The sequence below is a fragment of the Euprymna scolopes genome, chromosome 1 (assembly GCF_053919585.1).
Source record: "Euprymna scolopes isolate OS-2025 chromosome 1, ASM5391958v1, whole genome shotgun sequence".
Taxonomy (NCBI): Eukaryota; Metazoa; Mollusca; class Cephalopoda; order Sepiida; family Sepiolidae; genus Euprymna; species Euprymna scolopes.
In genome coordinates, this window is record NC_136482.1 from 143,373,068 (window position 1) to 143,393,493 (window position 20,426).

General features: G+C 35.1%; 1 protein-coding gene and 1 long non-coding RNA gene across 2 annotated transcripts in view; one reads left to right on the forward strand and one right to left on the reverse strand.

Moving 5' to 3' along the window:
* The window catches only part of LOC145275903 (uncharacterized), a 545,051-nt gene that overhangs the window by 97,549 nt on the left and 427,076 nt on the right, over nucleotides 1–20,426 (forward strand). The gene's annotated exons all lie outside the window — the stretch shown is intronic.
* Nucleotides 5,807–18,801, reverse strand: LOC145275515 (uncharacterized). The gene is made up of 2 exons (XM_080127665.1): nucleotides 18,645–18,801; nucleotides 5,807–6,306 (listed from the first exon to the last, which is right to left on the reverse strand). The coding sequence occupies exons 1-2, from the start codon at nucleotides 18,709–18,711 to the stop codon at nucleotides 6,053–6,055; spliced, it is 321 nt and encodes a 106-aa protein (XP_079983791.1). The 5' UTR covers nucleotides 18,712–18,801; the 3' UTR covers nucleotides 5,807–6,052.

The following is a 20,426-nucleotide window of genomic DNA, read 5'->3' on the forward strand; positions in this document are numbered from 1 at the left end:
TGTTATAATAATAATAATAATAATAATAATAGTGCTTGTGCAGTGTACACACCGTGCTATATTTTGGATAGTATTTCAAAGTTAAATTAATTTTTATGGTATATTTTCTTTTTCATTAAATTGTTAGGTGAAAGAGCGGAATAGGTAGAAAGCTGCTCCCCTGTTAAGAATAGCTTTCTAAAGAATAACGTTATTCTTTTTCATTATTCGTTATTCTTGCACATGCACAAAATGTTTTTTTTGGTTTATTTAATCGTGAAAACTTTCTTGCGGGTACTATTTGAGGCCAAAAAGTGGGGGAAGCATTATTCGAATATGTATGAAAAAATAATTTTCGAAATAAAAAATTTTAATGGAAAAAAATAAAAAAAACATAAAATTAAATAAAATAGAAACAAGCACGAAATAAAAGTATGAATCAAATTTACCGCCCCCCCCCCAAAAAAAAAAAATTGAATAAAAATTCCAAAAATGAATGACTACATGTACAGTTTAAAAAGTCTGAGATATATACGAAGAAAACACTTTCAGGGAGCAATCATTAAATAAAAACACCGTTTACGCAGGATCCTCGTTCCCCGTGAAGTACCAATGTATGTAAAAGATAAAACACAATAAAACCTGTTAACTAAAATTTAATGTACTCTTTATTTTTATTCATATCAAAACTTTAATTAAAACTGATTAGTTAATGAATTTTTAAGATGAATTTTTGTTTGTTTTGTTTGTATGAATAAAGTGTTCGAGAGAATAAAGAATTTAAAGAATAAAGTGAATGTGTTCGAGAGAATAGAAAATTTTCTAATGAATTTTTCTCGGGAGAGAACAGAGAAATTTTTATTTCACTTCCTATTTTAGTCATGTAAATTATTTACAGTTGAAATGTTATATAAAACAAACAAAAAAAAACTTAAAGTTTTAAATATTTTCCAAAGAAATAAATTACACCCAGTGTTAAAATATTAAAGTAAGAAGCATTTTTCACGACAGTTTATGTTTTATTTTTTTATTTTTTTTATTAAACTAAAACGACCGATGAATTATAACAATAAGTGAACTTGTTTCTGAAATATTTGAAAATAGTCAATGAAAAGTTTTATTTATTATTAAAAGAACGGACTGAAAAATATTCTCATATAAAAATTGTTTATGCAGTTTAAAAAATAAATAAAATGAAATATTCGATTTTCTTTCATAGACATGCAAGAAAATTTCAGAAACAAGTTCACTTACTGTTATAATTTGTGATATTAAAATTATTCCAATGTGCAATTATTGCAATTATATAATTATCCAAATGGAGAATTGTTCTTTCTCTTTAGGAAAAAAAAATACATGCACGTTTGAACTACCTTCATAAAATTACCACAGTCGTTATGTAAGAGGCAACGAAAAATATTTATATGGCTATTAGCGTAGTCACGTGGTTGAACACAAGAAACTTTAGGCACCATGTACCTACATTTTAATCTGGTAATGACATCACGCTGTCATGTTCACCGGCTTTCACTATCGGTAGCCTCAGATCGACCCACTCTATTAGTCTAGAAAACATCTGAAGTACTCTGGCAACTTTTGGGCTGGTACGTCAAACAAGGATTTAATTATGCTGCTTTGAACCATTCAGTAGTCTCATTTGCGCGCTGTTCTGCTGGAAGAGAAAATATATTTCCCCATAGGGTGTCTCTGATGTGTTCTCTAATGTCATCCCAGTCAGCCTTATTGTAGTACCTTGTCGTTTTGAGCAATGACTCTTCAACTTGAGGTGGAGAGTTTAGAGTAATGTCTATCATTATCACAGGATGATCAGCATTCCTGAGTAGGCAATGAGCATTTGTTCCATAATCCTCATGAACTGTTGCCAGAAATAGATTCAAATGTGAGGATTGCTGGTCCTGGCGATCTGGAAGACGGGTCGGGAATGTCACCGTCTGTGTCAAGGAATGAAATATAGCAAAGATATGGATGACGCTACCAGCTGTGTCAGTGTAGTTAGAGAAACCAAGCCAATTACTGTGGTGGGCATTATCGCACACCTTCTCTTTGGAGGTCCCCAGATCCTGGAAGAATTTAAACACTAATACCTTCTTTTCTTTGGAGCAATTGGTTTCTTTCTGTTTCCATGGCCGTATCGACATGCAAGCATTTAACTGTGAATATTTTGCTTCACCAAGGTTGCACTTTGTAAATCTGGCCTCTACCACAGTAAATCCTAATCCTTCAGTGCTAATATACCTTGTCTAGGGACACAACAATTAAACCAAAAACATGACCATGCTTTCCTCATGAGTCCTCCTAGAGCTTTAGTCCAAATAATAGATAATAGAAATTGTATGAAATATTTTCCTCTTATTTAAATAGAAAAAATTACAGGATTAGTCGAAGTTGAAATTATAAACTTAATTGATGAAATAAGTATTAAAACATTTTTTTTTATTTTGAATCGTTTTTATCTCATTCAGCTCAGACAATGAACAGTGCAATTTGGACGTAAGGTGCTAATATTTGGGGCCATGTTTACAGGGATCATATGTACGAATTAGAAGCAAAGCGTGTGTTCGTATTACACTAAATGGGAAGAAACTATAAAAGTAGAAGGCTTTTCGGCATGTGGGGATTCATGCACTTAAACTATAGATTTTTTTTAGCTTGTCGGGTTAATCAGATTTTTAACAGGTGAAGACACCGGAATCTCCACTGTACGTAAATGTAGTCCTAGCTGGTTCAGGTTTCGGAACACCAAAGGAAGTTCAGTAGCGTTGCCTTGATCGCCTATACGATAAGTGAATTTGATGCGCGATTCCTGTTATTCCTTGTTTTACATGTGGTCCGTAGGTGAAAGAACAAAATAAAGAAAATAATAAAAAAGGAGGGAAAAAACATAAGAAACAACTAAAAAATCTCCAGGAGTGCTATGCGCCACTGTCAGAGCCGGCGTTATTTTTCTGGGATTTTTTTTTCTGCTTGCTGTTACCCGAAAGAAATCAACTCAAATAGACGGCTTCCTTTGATATTTAAGTCACAAAATCCGTAATCAACAAATGAAATAAAGCTCTAGTCGAAAAGTCTTGTTTTTAAAAGATTAATTATGAAATAAACTCATGATAACAATATTTGCTATAATACAGTCAAGTTAAATGAAAAAAAAAACAATACGTACAATTTTTCTTTTTTTTTCAGTTTTAGAGTCATGTAAACAATTTGTCTAGAAAAAACTTTTTCGACATACGATTGTACCCTTTTCTTTCTTTTCTTCTTCTTCCATCTCTTTCGGAGGTGTGTAGCCTCTTTACAACAACTGCTCTCAACTCAATTCAACTCCAACTGCCGAAACAATATTATTAGTATCAAAATATAATTATCCATCTCAGATTCGCTCAGCTGAAGTTCCTTTCCCTCATTTTGGTTTGAGTCACCAACCAAACAAATGGAACCAGCAAGGCAACCGGGAATGGCCTGTGATTTTTTATATAATAAAAAGCTATAACTCAGATCTATTTTAATTGTTATTGATGTAAATTTCGAACATGACAGGTGGTTGGGTTAAGAGGGTATTTACGTTGAGAAGGCCCAAACGCTACGAGTTCGCCAGAGCACATTTCATTAAATTACTTTTTAAAATGAAAATCAGGAAGGTAAACGGGAATTGCCCGGGATTACTCACATAATTAAAAGCTCTCTTAGCTCTATTTTAACCGTTATTGATTTAAAATTTGGCAATAACATGTGGTTGGGTTTCAAGGTGAATTTCATCGAGAAGGGACCGAATGCAACGAGATCATCAGGACACATTTCATTAAATTACGTTTTAAAAGGGCAAAGAGGGGCAACATTGTGGCGATGTCACACGGTTAGAGATTGGTTGATAGTGCAGAGCTTATTTAGTTGGAGACTCATTTTGGGACCTCATCCTTGAGGCAGAGATTAGTGGGAGGGTAATCATCTCACGTATGGCATGTATCAATGAATTATGGTTTTATAAAAATATAGAATAATCTTAGGTGTGAGTAATTCTCTAATACGACAAAGAGTGTCAACTTTGTTAACAGCAATCTTGGCAATGTCTTCAATGTATTTTTCCAATACATGTGGTCAATGATGTTCTTATATACGCCAACATACACGCGAGTCGTACATTTATAAAGCTCTAAAATTGCTGTTAAAAGAGTTCATGATTCCACATATTTGAACAAATTCTTTTAGAAATGTGGTTCCACATGAAAGTTTGATAAAACGAAACATCCATCACATTGTAATGAAACATAAATAATCACTTTGCATAGAATAAGGACATTTTCTTTTAAAATGTATACATTTGGAAATTTCAGTTTTCTTTGTAGTATATTAAAGGTTTGGGGTCTCCAGATGGGCATAAACTTCCATATAAAACTTCAACTATATACGATATGCATTGAATAGTAATATAACTCGAAGACGTCCCATAGTGGGGAGGTTCGCCACTATATGAGTTCGTTTTAGGCATTTTCGATAATGCCAAAGAAAGTCCAACAGTTATTCTGTTCACCTAGAGCAATTAATAAAACAAGATCGCTTGACCCTTATCCTCTACACATGGGTGACGTTGGTTGGTCGGTTCATATTCCACAAGTGGTGCAATTGATCTCACGCCAAACGTTGTTATTAGGTTAATTTCCGTGTATCATCACTCGGACTTAGGGTTAGATCCTACACATTTCTCCGTACAGCAATTAAGAAATACATTAATGCAGACGCTGAAAAGTTCTTACAATTATAGGATATATTACGAGGTAAATTATCTAGTTACAAATTATATTATAATACAATGGTACAAAAGGCGTGATTATATGTATGACTGTTTGCTATTGTGACATTAATAGTCCTTCCCTTTTCATGTAAATCTTGATAGTGATGGCGCAATCAACGATCACAATTAAGCTAGTTCGTCCTTTCTTTCCGTTTTTAATGCCGTCACCATCAGGCCGCTTATACAGACTATGAAGAAGAATTTCTGCCAGCGATAGCGTCAACGCGATGAATTGTTTCTAGTAGCAGGAAGTTTTTAGCAAGCCGCAAATCTAAAACTATAATATAGCAGGCGTACTCAACAAGGGTCCTTGCGGCTCGGTATAGCAAGAGGAAATGACATCGATACTCAACGGTCAAGGATTTGTCTAATCTTGGATATGTCGTCTCTAGAATTGAAACAACTCTCTGATTTTTTTCAAAATCACTCTTGCATAAGCTTATATAATGCGATGACGGGTTGGGGACTGGACCTCTCATGTCCATTTAAGCCAAGCGGTGATCGCTGCGTCATATCCCTTCTCTTCTAATTGGTTTAGTGCCAAATATAAATAATCTCTTCACGACCATCGAGTTGTTTCACGCTGGGAAATCCTTGGGAAGATGACATCAGTAGTAGCCTCAACAACTTTTCACTGACATTCCCTCGAAGTATATGAGTTTCTTAGCAAAACAATGTTAGTATCAATATATTATTACTATCAATCCACAATCCTCTAGGTGAAGCTATTTTCCTTGTTTTAGGTTGCGTCATCGACAAAATAAATATATTAAGCAAGGCAATCGAAAATTGCCCGGGAGTTTTTACATAATAAAAGCTCTAACTTAGCTCTGTTATAAACGTTATTAATGCAAAATTCGACCATCATAGTAATAAAAACCAATTAAGCGATGTTCTCTTACTTTCCATTTACCGTAACCCGGTCATATAAAATGGTAAGTATGACTTTTTTTTTCTATATGAAACAAAAGCGTCTTGCTGTGAATATTTAATCTTTGTTAATAATTACAAGGACACACATTTTATTTTCTGTATTTATTGCATAGTGATTAAAATAGGTCGGTACATACTTTAGTTTCGTTTTTTGTTTGGTACATATTGTTATAATATTAGTCAATACAATTAGTTAAGATAACATAAAAAGTCATAAAGGTAACAATGTTTTTGAAAATGTTAGTTCCGTCGAAAATTGTTCAAGTCCATGTTTATTTAAAAAGATTTTGCCTTCTGGAACATCTGAAATGATCCATATCGTACGGACGGTATCTAACCAAAGCTGATTTTAGGAATAAGTATCCCTCTTATGCATATGAAATCATACATATTGTATGCAATGTTTCCGCAACATAGTGATGCATCACTTGGTTTCTTGGAAACGACGTCATCGCAACACAAATAATCTTTTGGGTCGTATACATTAAATCCGCAACATCTTCCTGTATTCAAAGAGGGTCTACTTTTTATAATGCCAGAACAGCAGAGTTGCAACCGTGGATCGTACGCCCTGTTTTTGCAGTAACCTGTAAATTAGGATAGAAAATTACCGTGTAAAGCAACATGGCGTAAAAGTACAATATTGATTGGAGACTTCTTAAGAAATCAAATTATGTTTTACATTTAAAAGCGAGAATAAGAGTAATTTACTACAACGTTGCAGTTTCCTGTAGGTTGGTTGGTTGGTTGTTTTTGTTTTACGGCATATCAACCTTTTCCGGGTTATTTAATGCCGAATCCAAAGATTTTGAGGAAAAATTTTTGTAATAGAATATATTTGTTGTTTTCACGTCGGTTTCTATTTAACCCATAGTTGGGACCCTAACAGGTACTACCACTCCGGGTCAGAGTGGACCTGGGAGCAATGGTAATTAAAGGGTGGCTCCACACTCCCCAAAGCCCACAAGTTGGGGCATCACCACTGGATATAGTTTAAGGTCATATCCAGGACCCCCATTGAGGGACTTTTACCCTCTGCAGAGAGGCAGTCGGCGTATTCTAATGCCCCACTGACAGGGCCTTTCCTGTAGGAAGCGAGACAAGAAGGTTGGATTTTACCTGAATGCTATGAAAACCAAATATATGTACCTGAACCCTTCAACATATATCACCGTGTTAGCTTCAAATATTGCAGTAATCGGAGACAAATATCTAAGAGACTTCACAGTATCTGGTTATAATTACTTCGCGTTTTTGTCAGACGTTGTGACGCAATTAATATTCTTGAAAACAATCAGGAAATATGTTCTCAAGAATTTGACCAAATTCATTTTCCAAACAGTAAATCGAATTTATCCTGTTCTATAATCAGATTCCTGGACACTAAAAGTTGTTTACTTTAAATAACCTGATCGATCACACCAGCTTGAAACACCGGTTCTCCTTAGATCGACGAAGTTAAACAACGCTGAGACTGTTCTGTACTAAAGTGGGTGACGATTTGTGAATTCCAGATGCTTATGTGCTCTCCGCTTATCACGGCATTGTTTCCACTCATCTAGCACTTTTACTTGCCATTGAACCTTGTCTAACATTACTCGTGCGGCTTCCCTCAGCGGGTATCCATAGTATCTTGAAACTGAACAGAGGTATCGATAGATTACACAAGTAAGCTACATTTTGTAGTGCGAACATGTGTTAGAGAATATATCGAGAGAGAGAGAGAGGTGTGTAAATTATATTGAGACACGTTGACCGGAAGTCAAGATCAGCTGATCGGATTGCGTGTGAGTCACGTGATCAGGTTAGCTGAATCGTAGAGATTTGGTTTAAACTTAGAAGAGGACGGACGGCTTCACCATTGTCTCCTCCCCTTCACTGGGGGGACGCTGACGTGTATAGAGAGTGCCACGCAAGCCAGAGATTCACTTTCCATCTTCTGCGAGACATCTGGAAAGTGAAATAAAAACTATAAAACAAATTTATCGTGTTGGAGTGAATAAACCTTCGTCCAAAACAGATACTGTCTCCCCTCCAAGACAGGAGATCTTCCAGATGGACCAACATCCAAGACGCACAAGATATGTTGAAAAATACATGTACCACACACACACACACAAACACACACACACACACACAACGGCATATGTCCATATCATTTAATAGAAAGAAGCTAGACGATCACACGACATTAACCCTGATTAGACGATCACACACACATAACTCCCCCTTTGTGATATAACGTAACACATGTAGTAAACAAAATGTTCTGGGGATTTTAGAGCGCAGTATAATTTTTCCCTGCTTGAAGACTGACCAATGTTGGATTTTCCCTTAATGCTCTAAAAACCAAATACATGTATCTAAACACTACAGCATATATCACTCTCTTAGTTTCAAATAGTGCACTAAATATCTAAAAGGGTTTACAGCATCTTCTAATGGTTTTAATTCGCGTATTGGTCCGGTGTTATGACGCAGTTAACTCTCTATCGAAAATTATCTGGGAATCTGCTCTCAAGGATTTGACCAAATTGAGTTTCCAAACAATAAATCGAATTTATCCTGTTCTATAATCAGATTCTTGGACACGAAAAGTTGTTTAATTCAACTAACCTGATCGATCACACCATTTTGAAACACCGGTTCTCGTTAGATCGCCGATGTTAAACAACGCTGAGCCTGGTCAGTACTAAACTGCGTGGCGATTTGTGAATTCCAGATGCTGTATGTGCTCTCCGCTTATCTCGGTATTGTTTTCAATCGACTAGCACTTCTATTTACCACTGAAATCAAGCAAACCTTGACTCATAATTACTCGTTCAGCTACCCTCAGGGGGTATCCATTGTCTCTTGAAATCGAACGGAGAGATCGATAAATTACACCAAAAATATTAAAGCGAGAACGTGTAGCAAGCAAAATGCTCTGGAGGGTTTTCAACGCCTATTATTGACGCTGGCTAGCCTAACAGGGACAAATCTGCTGGAAAGTACTCCTGTGATCGTCTATGTACAAGGCCTCACATTAAAATGAATTCTATTTTGGAGGAGTTTCTGGTTGCAATGAATAAGCGAGTATCAGGTTGCATCAACTTTCGTGAATCTTGATAAGAAAGGAGGAAGATGAGGGGCAGGGAAAGTAAAAGATAGAATTGCAATACAATGAAATAAACAAAGAGAATTGTAATGCAAAGAAATAAACACACATAACAGATTCAGTAAGGAAAATAAAATGCAAGAGGAAAAAATTCGTTTATAATGGATAACTAGTAGAAAACATATTATTTAAACAATATGTATAAAATCTATTAAAAAATAATGAACAAACAATGTTGATAACCATAGTGTGTGCGTATGTAGTGTTATATCGAACATAGTCGGGTGTGTATATAAACAAGGTCTATTTAATGGGTGTATATAAACGTATATTTACGAGACTATATACTGTGTTAACGTTCTGTATGCTGAATATAGCGAGTGAATATATATATATATATATATATATATATATATATATGTTTTTTTTATTGCCGTTTTATCTGTTTGGCTACATATGTTTCAGATGTTGGACCATGTTTACGATCCAACATCTGTTGGATCGTAAACATAGTCCCACGTAATAAAAAACGGTAATAAAAAATAAAACATATTTGCTCTGCAATAGTATTGAGCACTCTCTTACAGTTTTTAATAATTAATATATATAGGTTATATATATATTATATATATATGTATACGTGTATCTATAATCGCCTGTAACGTTGTAAAGTTTTATCTTAACACCCAACACGGTGTATAATCCGCCTCAAGGAAGCAGAAAAAAACGATAAACCCAACGCATGTTTAATTTAATTCACAGACGCCTAATATTTTAAAACAACGAATTTTTCGAAATAATTACACATTTCATTTCTTCTTCTTCTTCTTCTTCTTCTTCTTCATTTTCTTCTTCTTCTTCTTTTTCTTCTTCTTCTTCAGCCGCGTGTGACTTCTTGTGTATGCTCTCGCTCCACCAACACGTCTCGAACATGTGCTTCTCTGAACTAGACCTATCCTCTGAACACCCAGAGCTCTTCCCCTCGGTCCTCGCAAAGTGTATCCTTTGATTTCCTCTACTGTGACCTCACATCGAGCTTCGAAATGACTTTGCCATTCGTATTTCAGCGTCAGCCGCTCTGTTACACGTCGAGTAATGTTCGTTGCGTGTGTATATAAATGTTTTATAGAAGCGTCAGTGTTTAATGTTTGTGATCGTCTCTAGCTTCTTAGTTTTGTGACCGCCTCGTTTCGTAATCGTCTAGTTACGTGATCGTCTAGTTTCGTGATCGTCTAGTTACGTGACCGCCTAGTTTCGTGATCGTCTAGTTTCCTGATCGTCTAGTTTCCTGATTGTCTAGTTTTGTGACCGACTAGTTTCGTGATCGTCTAGTGTCCTGATCGTCTAGTTTCGTGATCGCCTAGTTTCGTGATCGTCTAGCCCTTTCAGTGTAGAGAGGCCGTAGCCCCCATTCCCAAGTCGCTTGCTAACTCCCCTCGTCTGTTCAGCTCGATTGTTACTCTAAACTCACCAAACTCTACGTTTATATAAAACTCTCGCACTTTGTAATCTTTGATCATTGTAATCACGCCATCAACTCACGTAAACAACAAATCAAATCACTTGATGTTTTATCACGAAGTCTCTTTGTTATTTTTGTCAGTTTAAAATTTAAACTGATCTCTTTACTTGAAAGTAACTTTTCCAAGTAAACATTCCAATTTATTGTAAAATATTTAATATAAATATATTTTTTATAAAAGATTTAATCAGTTTCAAATAATCTTTTTATTAATATCGTAATTTGCCTCGGCCGTTATCATGCTGTGCTTCCCTAAAAAAAGGAAAGTGGAATATTCCAAATAAACCTTGCCACTCCTTAAAAAGAAAATGGAATATTTCTAATTCATAATAAACAAAAAAAATGGTGTCGCTTTAAAGGCAAAGCTAATAAAAATGATTTGTTCTCCTTGGCCTTTTGGCCAAGATCAAAGTGTAGTATCAGGTCTTCAGATGCCACATTTTAATTTGTTGTAATACTTATAACTACCTTGATCATTTGGTGTTTCCCAGGCAGTGCTACAATATAATAGTAGTACTATAGCAGTACTATAGTTCAGATGTAATACCAATTATGTACAACTGCTTATGAATAGAATCTATCGGAAACACTATAGAATACTTCATTTTAATTAAACAGAGCAATTTTAAATTAAAACACAAGTACAAATGATAGCGGTATATGAATAAGCCACTATCCAACATGAAAATAGTAACGACTGCCGCTACAATGGAACAGTAATATTATAGCCAGGAGGTATATTCGAAAAAAAGAAAGAAAATAATCCCGCTAGCATTCATAAATAATTATTAATTCTATCTCTATTCAGAGTTCTCGTTTTCAATTCTCGCATTTTTTTTGTTCTTGTACTCTAATGTGACAAAAACACAAGCAATTGCTTTGTTATTCTCGACATCGAATAAAACAGTGAAGTTGTTTTTTAAGAAGGGAGTTACCATTTATCAAAGATCGAAGCCACACGAGGATAAGGGTTAATGTATGTAAACTTGTAGTGTTGTAATCGTTAATGGTGTAAGTTGAGTGCGATTTGATTATTTAAGAGGACTGTTCAACGAGAACTTGTTTACATAAGACTTGAACGCTACCATACTGTAGTCAATCGGAAAGCAATCCAATGGAACAGGCAGGTAGTTCTAGGAAAGAAGTTGTGCTCGTGGAATCTGCGTTGAAAGTTAGGCACGAGTAGAGAATGGGATAAACCTTTGATAGTGGTTGTAGCTAGTCGAGTGTTTTTTGTGGAAATTTGGCAATGCGAAACCATAGATTGGAGTTCAGACGAGCATTTGCCATGAAAATGAAGATAGGGCAGAAGCATTCGCGAGGAATCTATTCTGTGGGGAAAAGGCTGTAAAGAAGTAAAAAGTATACCACCTACAAGGTTTCGACGTCGGTTTATAACTCTATCAAGGCAGGATGGAGACCACCAAGCGGATCCTGCCCAGATGTGATAACAGTACTCCATTTTAAGATGTACTTGACTCTTATACAGATAGATGATTGCGTCGGCAATGAGATACATAATGGAACGTGGAAGTTTGATATAGATTGGCGTTCAGATGAGCATTTGCCACCAATGAATGTCACGGAAACATTTACTGGTTGGATTTCTAGCCATATTTTTAAGTTTTTGTCGAAATTTCAATAATATGACGCGGCCATTGTATGAAATATCCAAAATTTATTCGTAGACGAAAATGCTATTACAGACACGAACCCACAATACAAGTTATTATTCTCAGGAATGTGACCAAATTTTGAACTTAGCAAAAATATACGAAAAACAAAATCGTAAAGAAAGGATGAATACTTCGACTCAGCCACAGAGTAAAAACATAAACATATTTAATATTTGCTAAAAGAACGTATAATTTCTGGAGATGGCAGTGTAAGCTCTTTAAAATGGGATTATAGATTGACATAATCTAGATGACGGCGTATCTGTTCACATAATGTAGTAGATATACTATTTAATAGAAGTGATTCTAATTAAACTCAAATTGTTTATGAATATTTACTTGTGGTGAATATTAAGATGTAGCCCAAAAAAATAAAACCAATTACAGAAGAATACAGCAACTCCACCACCAACAACAGCAACAACAACAACAACAACAGCAACAGCAGCAACAACAACAACAATAATAATAATGATGGCCACTACCAGCGAGAAATCAATGGTAAGCGGCTGTTGCGATGATGATGCAAATTCATTTGCAAATGCTATCGAAAGAGGAGGAGAGGTCTGGACGTCTGGGGAGACTTGTTGTCACTCAGCTTCCAGAGAATACCACAGGTTTCCAATCAGATCGTTTGTTGACTTGTGTGAAAGCTCCATGTGAGCCAATAATAATAATAAAGTTCTATTGAAAACCAATGGTCGGTGCTAGCAAAAATTCAATGGAAAGCGGATCTTTCAATAATGCAAATCTATTCGAAAAAGTTTACGAAAGAGTGGAGAGTACAGCAAATTTGGTAAGACTTGTCACCCAAAGTTCAGGAAACACCACCGGTTGCAATGAAGCCCTAAATAAAACCATAGGAAAAATGGCAAATCGGAGAGCACCAGAGAACGACGGGATATATGCATACTGGTTTTAAAAATTCCCAACATTATACGAATATCAAAGAAAAGGAGAAACAAAGCAAATACAAGAGCTAAACTTACAGCTGAAAGGAAATTCGAATCAAAGGTACCGCTCGAAAAATACAACGAATAACAATAATGAACACATTAAGGAAACCCCTTGAATGCGGTGATTAATACACATAAGCTATATGTGCGGGCCAGACAAACTACTGCAGAGGCAAAAAATGTAGAAGCGTTACATGAAACCAAGAATATTGCCCCATCACCACTCCCCAAAATAGTGATGCCAAATAGTCGAGAAAGGTCAAGATGGATGGAAAGATCCAGAAGAGAGGGCTGATCAGGCCTCAGCTAGACACGTGCGAGGAGAACTGGGGCCTTGAGGAAGGCTTATTGCCACGCAAATTACAGTGGAGAAAAATGGCCGCTGCCAGCAAGAAATCAATGGTAAGTGACTGTTGCAATAACGCAAATTTATTTGTAAATGTTATCGAAAGAAGTGGAAAGTACTGCAGACTTGAGGAGATGTGTTGTCACACAGCTTTTAAGGAACACCATGGGTTGTTTTTTTTAGGATAGAAATTTAATGACCTCCGTAAAAGCTCATTGTGGGCCAATAATAATAATAATAATAATAATAATAATAATAATAATAATAATAATAATAATAATAATTGGAACAGGAAGTAAATCAAAGTAACGCCGGAACATGGACAAAATCAAGATAACATCAATAATAGTAGATGCACTAAAAACAAAAAATAATAGTAGATGCACCTGAAACAACGAAAAAAAACGAGAAAATAATCAGAGAGATTGGAATCAATCGGATAACAATGATGAAGATGGCTAACATATTAATAAAACGCTTATGAATGTAGAGACTAAATTCTATGAGCTACTAGCACTAAACGGCTAAATAGAAACTGCAAGAGAATAAAAAACACATAGAAAGACGCAACATGAAATCAATAAAATTGAAACTGTATAAGTCTAAGTGATCCCAACCCCAAAATGTAGTTTGGCATCAACTAACACCACACAGTCAAGAAAGTTCGAGGAGGATGGAAATAGTGAGAAAAAAAAAAAAGCACTTGAAATATATAGCAATGAGAAATCAATGACAAGTGTCTGTTGCGATGATGCAAATTCATCGGCAAAGTTTATCGACAGCAACGCCGGCCATCCAGGCTAGATTTATATAAATCATGGTTTCTATTTTGTATATTATTGCATTTGTACTAGCAGACCGCACGGCATTGCCCGGTTGTAAAATACGCTTGAATACGATATTTTGATTAATGTAGATTTCGTATTTATTATTATTATACACTGCTGATCAAAAGTTTAAGACCAACTAAAAGTCTTTAAAAAGAAATAATTTTTAAGGATAGATTTTATACTTTTTCGACTTAAGGTCACTAATACTACAAACTAAAAGGTTATGGAAATAAAAAGATACATTCCAATAATTTTATTTCAAAATTTGCATTTTTTTAGGCTTTATTACACATGATACAAAATGATAAGACCAAGGGTATAAATTGTTAGATTTATGGTAATTCTAATGTTTTTAGTTCAGTTAGAGATTAGCAATCACTGTGTAAAGGTGTTACCATGCCTAAAGCAAGAAAATTAACCGAGATTGGGGTGCCTTTTCTTACAGAGGGACGATAGAGATCCAGGGTTGTCAGACAGCAGCTGCAATCCACACTGCAAGTCGGACCTTGAGCTTTCTCTTGTGACATCCCGCATGCTCACTGGACTTGAACTCAATTGAAAATGTTTGGGAATGGATGAGAAGAGAGGTTTATCGAAATGGCAAACGATTTAATATAATAATCGTTAGAGAATTGTTTCTATAAAAATAAATATATAATCTGCAAAATAAAGCTATTATATTTAAGCATATTTTACTAACTGGCAGCACTGTGCGGTCTGCTGTGCAGATATGTTTTTATGTAATATATGTTTCTATGTTATATATGTTTATATGTAATATATGTTTATATGTAATATATAAATCCTGTCATTATCAATGTATATATTAGATTGGTTCAAACACAATATCGTTCTCTCACACATGTTACTTTTATATATACGTTTTTCTCAATCTTTTCATTCATTTTTGTTTTTGCAGGCTTTTCAACAGCATGGATAAAATTCAAATCCGCAGGATTTTCTTGTTCCAGTCCAAACTAGGCCGAAAAGTAGCCGAGAGAGCTCGTGATATCAATGAGGCATTTGGCCCAGGAACCACTAACGAACGTGTGGCACAACGGTGGTTCAAGAAATTTCTCAACGGTGACGAGAGCCTAGAAGATGAAGACGATCGCGGCCGGCCGACTGCAGTTGTAACGAACATTGTAATGCCTTAATTGAAGCCGATCCTTGCAAAACCACAGGAATAGAGTTGTTTAACTCGAGGCTGACCACTCAACAGTCGTTCGCCATTTAAAGCAAGTAGGGATGTCAAAAAAGTTGGATAAATTGGTCCCGCAAGAATTGAAGGATAATAACAAAAAATCGTAATTTTCAGGTGTCTTCTACGCTCCTTTTGCGCAATAAAAACGACCCATTTCTCGAGTAGATTGTGACGTGTGATGAGAGGTGGATCCTCTACGACAACCGGAAACGGTCAGGGTAGTGGTTAGATACCGGAGAAAGTTCCCAAAACCGAAATTATATCAAAAAAGGTAATAACGACTGTTTAGTGGACTGCAACCGGTCTCATCCATCACAGCTTCTTGAATCCGGCGGGAAACAATTACGATGGAAAAATACTGTCTACAAATTAACAAAATGCACCAGAAGCTTCAACGTACGTGCCCAAGATTGTTCAATATAAAGGGAAAAATTCTCCTCCATAACAACGCTTGCTCAACTGACCCTGCAGAAGCTGAAAAAATTCTTCTACGAGTCTCTGCTTCATCCTCCATCTTAACCTGATCTCTCGCCCACCGATTATTACATTTTGTAGTATCTCGACAACTCCCAGCGCGAAAAATGCTCCGAAAGCAAAGACGATGCCGAATCGGCCTTCAATGACTCCGGATTCCTATGCTAACAGAAAAAAAAACTTGTTTCTTGTTGGAAAAAATTTTAATGGTTCTTATTTCGATTAATATATATATATATACATTCATCTTTTGTGTGTATTGATATTGATAGTCATATTAAAAACGGTATTTTCTATTTATTTAAAAAGAGAATACAATTTTCTAATATATGGGTGATGGAATTGCATTCATTAGCAAAAGACCTAGCTAAATTGCATATTATTTTAAACATTCATTTTAATTAATTCCCTATTAGTTTTTTCGGTTTTCTTATGGAATGATCATCTTTATTTAACTATTACGTGTAAATTATATTCATGCAGTTATTCTACATGATTTATACTTGCACAATATTTGCATAAAAAGTTTACGGTAAACACAAAATTGTTTCCATATATATTTATGTATACGTATGCATTGTTGTTTAATCTATTTATATATCTATAAAAGTGAACGTGCCTGTGTTTGTCTGTGTGTGGGGGTTGAGTGTGTTCATTTTCCTACGCAATAACTCTGTTAATTTTCAGTCTACAGACTGACTCATAACTCTGTTAATTCTCAGTCTACAGACTGGAAATTTGATATACAGGATACTGGCATTTTGGAAAATCTTTGTAACCCATTTTCGGCCAGAAATTTGGTCAAAGGGATCTAATTAAACGATTTGACATTTGAGAACTCTCCCAAACTCCTCCGCCAATTTGAGTATAAACTATTGAAATTTTAGATATAGGTTTCTTGGACATGGATCTAACTTAATAACTGGATTGGAGCCCAAAACAATAAATGTTAAGGATGATAATAGGGGTCAAAGTTAAACAAAATTCGACCTCTGCGGTTTCTACCAAATTACTCAGACACTTTTTGGTCTAAACATTTTAAAATTTACAAAAAGGGTATTCAGAGATAGGGCAAGCTTTTGAATCGGGTTGGGTCGATAATTTTTAGTTACCAATATATAAATGTATGCATGTATGCATGTTTACATGTGTACCTTAAACTTTCGACAGAGGCGACGGATTTTTACCAGATCAGTATCGTTTTAGAGTTCGACATTTCAGACGACAAATATCGAAAAATTGGCTAAAAACATTAATATCTTCACCTTCAACTGGACACTTTTCTATAGGGGGTAGCTTTTTTCGCCGATATTTTTGAAAGTCATCCTCTCCTGTCGATTTTCTAGCCTTAATTTAAACATAAGTCACTTTCGGTTTGGCGGTGGTCGTAACAGCAAAGACGTCAGGTTTTCTTCCCCGTTCTTTTCCTGCTTCACGGTACGGGTTAGAGCCTGCCTTCCTTCTACCACTTTTTTTTCTTTTTCCTCAACGAACACATACAAACACCCGGGCAACGCCGGGATGAAATGCTAGTATATCTACAAAAGAGAACGAAAATTTGAGCTACCAATATAAAAATGTATGTACGTATGTTTTCATGTCTGCCTAAAATTTTCGACAGACGTGACGGATTTTCACAAGATCAGTATCGTTTTTAAGCTGTACTCTTTATACGACAAATACCGAAAAATTGGCTAAAAACATTAATTTCTTCATCCTCAACAGGGCATTTTTCAACAGGGAGGGGGTTGCTTTTTTCGCCGATATTTACGAAAGTATTCCCTCTTTCGATTGTCTACCCTTAATTTAAACCTACATCACTTCCGGTTTGGCGGAAGTGATGTAGGTTTAAATTAAGTTTAAATAATAGCAAAGACGTCTATTCTATTTTCCCGTTCTTTTCCTCCTTTGCGGTACGGGTTCTAGCCTGCCTTCCTACTACCATCTTTTTTTTTTGCTCAACACCCCTTCCCCAGCACCCGGGCAACACGTTGCTGAAATGCTAGTATATATATATATATATATATATATATATATATATATATACAGGGAAAAATCACGATCATATATCACCGAAGTTAAGTGACGATGAGCCAGATTAGTGACCATTTTGGAAGTCTAATCGCTATATGTACTGCGCCGAAGCGTAGAAATTTCAAAATCATATTTGCAGGGACGTTTTATTAACTGGGAAATTCACCCCAATCTTCTGATGCAAAACCTGAAGCGTTGTGTCTTTTCTACCTGTAGTAGCCATGGTACCGACAAAGAGTAGCACTTGTATAAAAAAAGTGTGATTGGTTCAACTTCTTCACTATAATAAACAGATATTGTGTGTGAATTTCTGAGTAACTTAAGTTGTTGCAGCAGAGGTTATACTTTAACATCAACGGCGGGGATCATTATATATATATATATATATATATACATATATATATATATACGGCATATATATATACGACATATATATATATATTTATATATATATATATATATATATATATATATATATATATATATATATATAAATAAATATACGACATAAACACATTGGAACACCGGTTGTCAATAGATCACCGAAGTGCATAACCTGTACCAGATCAGTGGCCATTTGAGAATAGTAGGCGATGTGCGTACTGCGCCGGGGCAGGTTTGTATCCGGAGAAATGTTTCAAACTACTGGAAGATATGCACGTCAAGGAAAACCCTGATAAAACTAACCCTGAGGACTACTGACTGCTTCGTATATGTGTGTGCAAGTCGATATATTATCAGTCGTTAAAAACAAGGAAAAAATTAGAAATAAAAGTGTATACTTACGTCTAGCGCCATGGCTAAAAGCTAACATAGCAAACACGACGCACAAAAGGGTGGCGATTTTCATCATGTTTTCAAGTATAGTTTTAATAAAATCTATCGGCTTACAAAATTAACTGAAGAATTTGTCGAAAATAAAACGTTTTTTATATACATTCCATTTCCGGCTAAAATTACGTAACAGCTGTGTGGTAAATTCCCCTTACATTTTAAATCGATATGTATCACGTAGGCATCACACGATCTGGAGAATTTTAGGACAAATTAAATTATAATTAAAGCAACAATTACGGCAATGTCCAAAGCAAAGGTATAGAATCATGTACGTTTAATATTTGTTTATTTTTACATTAAAAACAAACATCTTGTTCTTTCTAGATTTATTAGGATAAGTTATCAAATTGCTCGGATATGTATGGTCGATTGAAAACTATGATTTGCATTAAGTGTCATATAAAAAGCATTATTTCTCAATATGATGCTCTACCTATTTCCGATTACCTTACTTGAGTTTATTTATTAGTAATGAAGAGATGCAGGCGAAATAAGCAAGAGTTATAAAAAAGAAAATATGCAAGTCTGAATTTCAGCAAAGTTTTGTACTCTGCAACTATGAAATAGATATATTGAGCTTTACTCAAAATTAACTGTGATTCAGTTTTTACCATAACATTCTCAACCGTTAAATGAAAATTAGCAATATTTCAAAAATAAACATTTCATATATATATATATATATATATATATATATATATATATATATATATATATATATATTCATTCAGATATTTTCTTAATTTGTAAACGATAATACGGTTAATAAGTGTCTTCAACCTTGAAGATCTTTTTATTCAGAAAATCGCCCTAATTTTGTTGGACGTAAACAAATTTCATTTATTTATTTAATATTTTTTATTTTACTTATAAAACAGTGATCTACGGAAATGCATGTTTCGAGATGCCCTATCTCTCGTCACCGTAGCTTGACTGTTTCTACGAATCGAACCTGATACCATGTGTATTATGGTCTAATGCGTTAAGCGTTACACCACGTCCTAGGTCATTTTAAGTGTTATCTTTCTTGCTTTTAAATTTTGGGCTGATATATATATATATATATATATATATATATATATATATATATATATATATATATATATATATATATATATATATATATATGCGAACAGGCTTCCCGGCGGCATTGCCCGAGGGATATTTACTTTTATTTCTTGCCCTGAATTCATGACACTATTTGCTATGACGCCAGGTATGACTTCACTTGCTATACCTGACGTCATAACATATGTTATATATCCTGTGACATTATTGTATACTAGCAGAGAAACTCGACGTTTTCCGGGAAAGAACGAGGAACAAATTATAGCGTCTATATGCAAATACCCAACCATCTTCGAAATGACGTGGCGGCAGGACTATAAAAAGGGGAGAACACGTTATAGAAGACGAGAACGTTAGAGACGTGTGTGACATCATGGTCGTAATGAGAAGTACCATGTGGCGGGAGAACAAGGAAATAAATGTCGTTGTTACAAAAAAAAAAGATGTCAATTTATTACTTCTTCTAAGTTATTTGCGACGTACACTGCTAAAACATGTTGAATTCAATTTTAAAATTAAAGGGTTAAGTCTCATGATTCAGTTGTCCTCTAGACAAAAACATTCACTTCCAACATGCCAGAACACGACCAGACACACTAAGAACATTTGTTTTTTTTGCCGACACGAAGTAGATCAACTAATTTTAGGCAAAAAGAAATAGTT

What these genes read in the sequence shown, in the direction of transcription:
- LOC145275515 (XM_080127665.1), bottom strand. Translation starts at nt 18,711, where the DNA reads ATGATGAAAATCGCCACCCTTTTGTGCGTCGTGTTTGCTATGTTAGCT. An exon ending in TTTTAGCCATGGCGCTAGAC is followed by an intron (nt 6,307 to 18,644) that starts GTAAGTATACAC and finishes CCTAATTTACAG; the next exon opens with GTTACTGCAAAAACAGGGCG.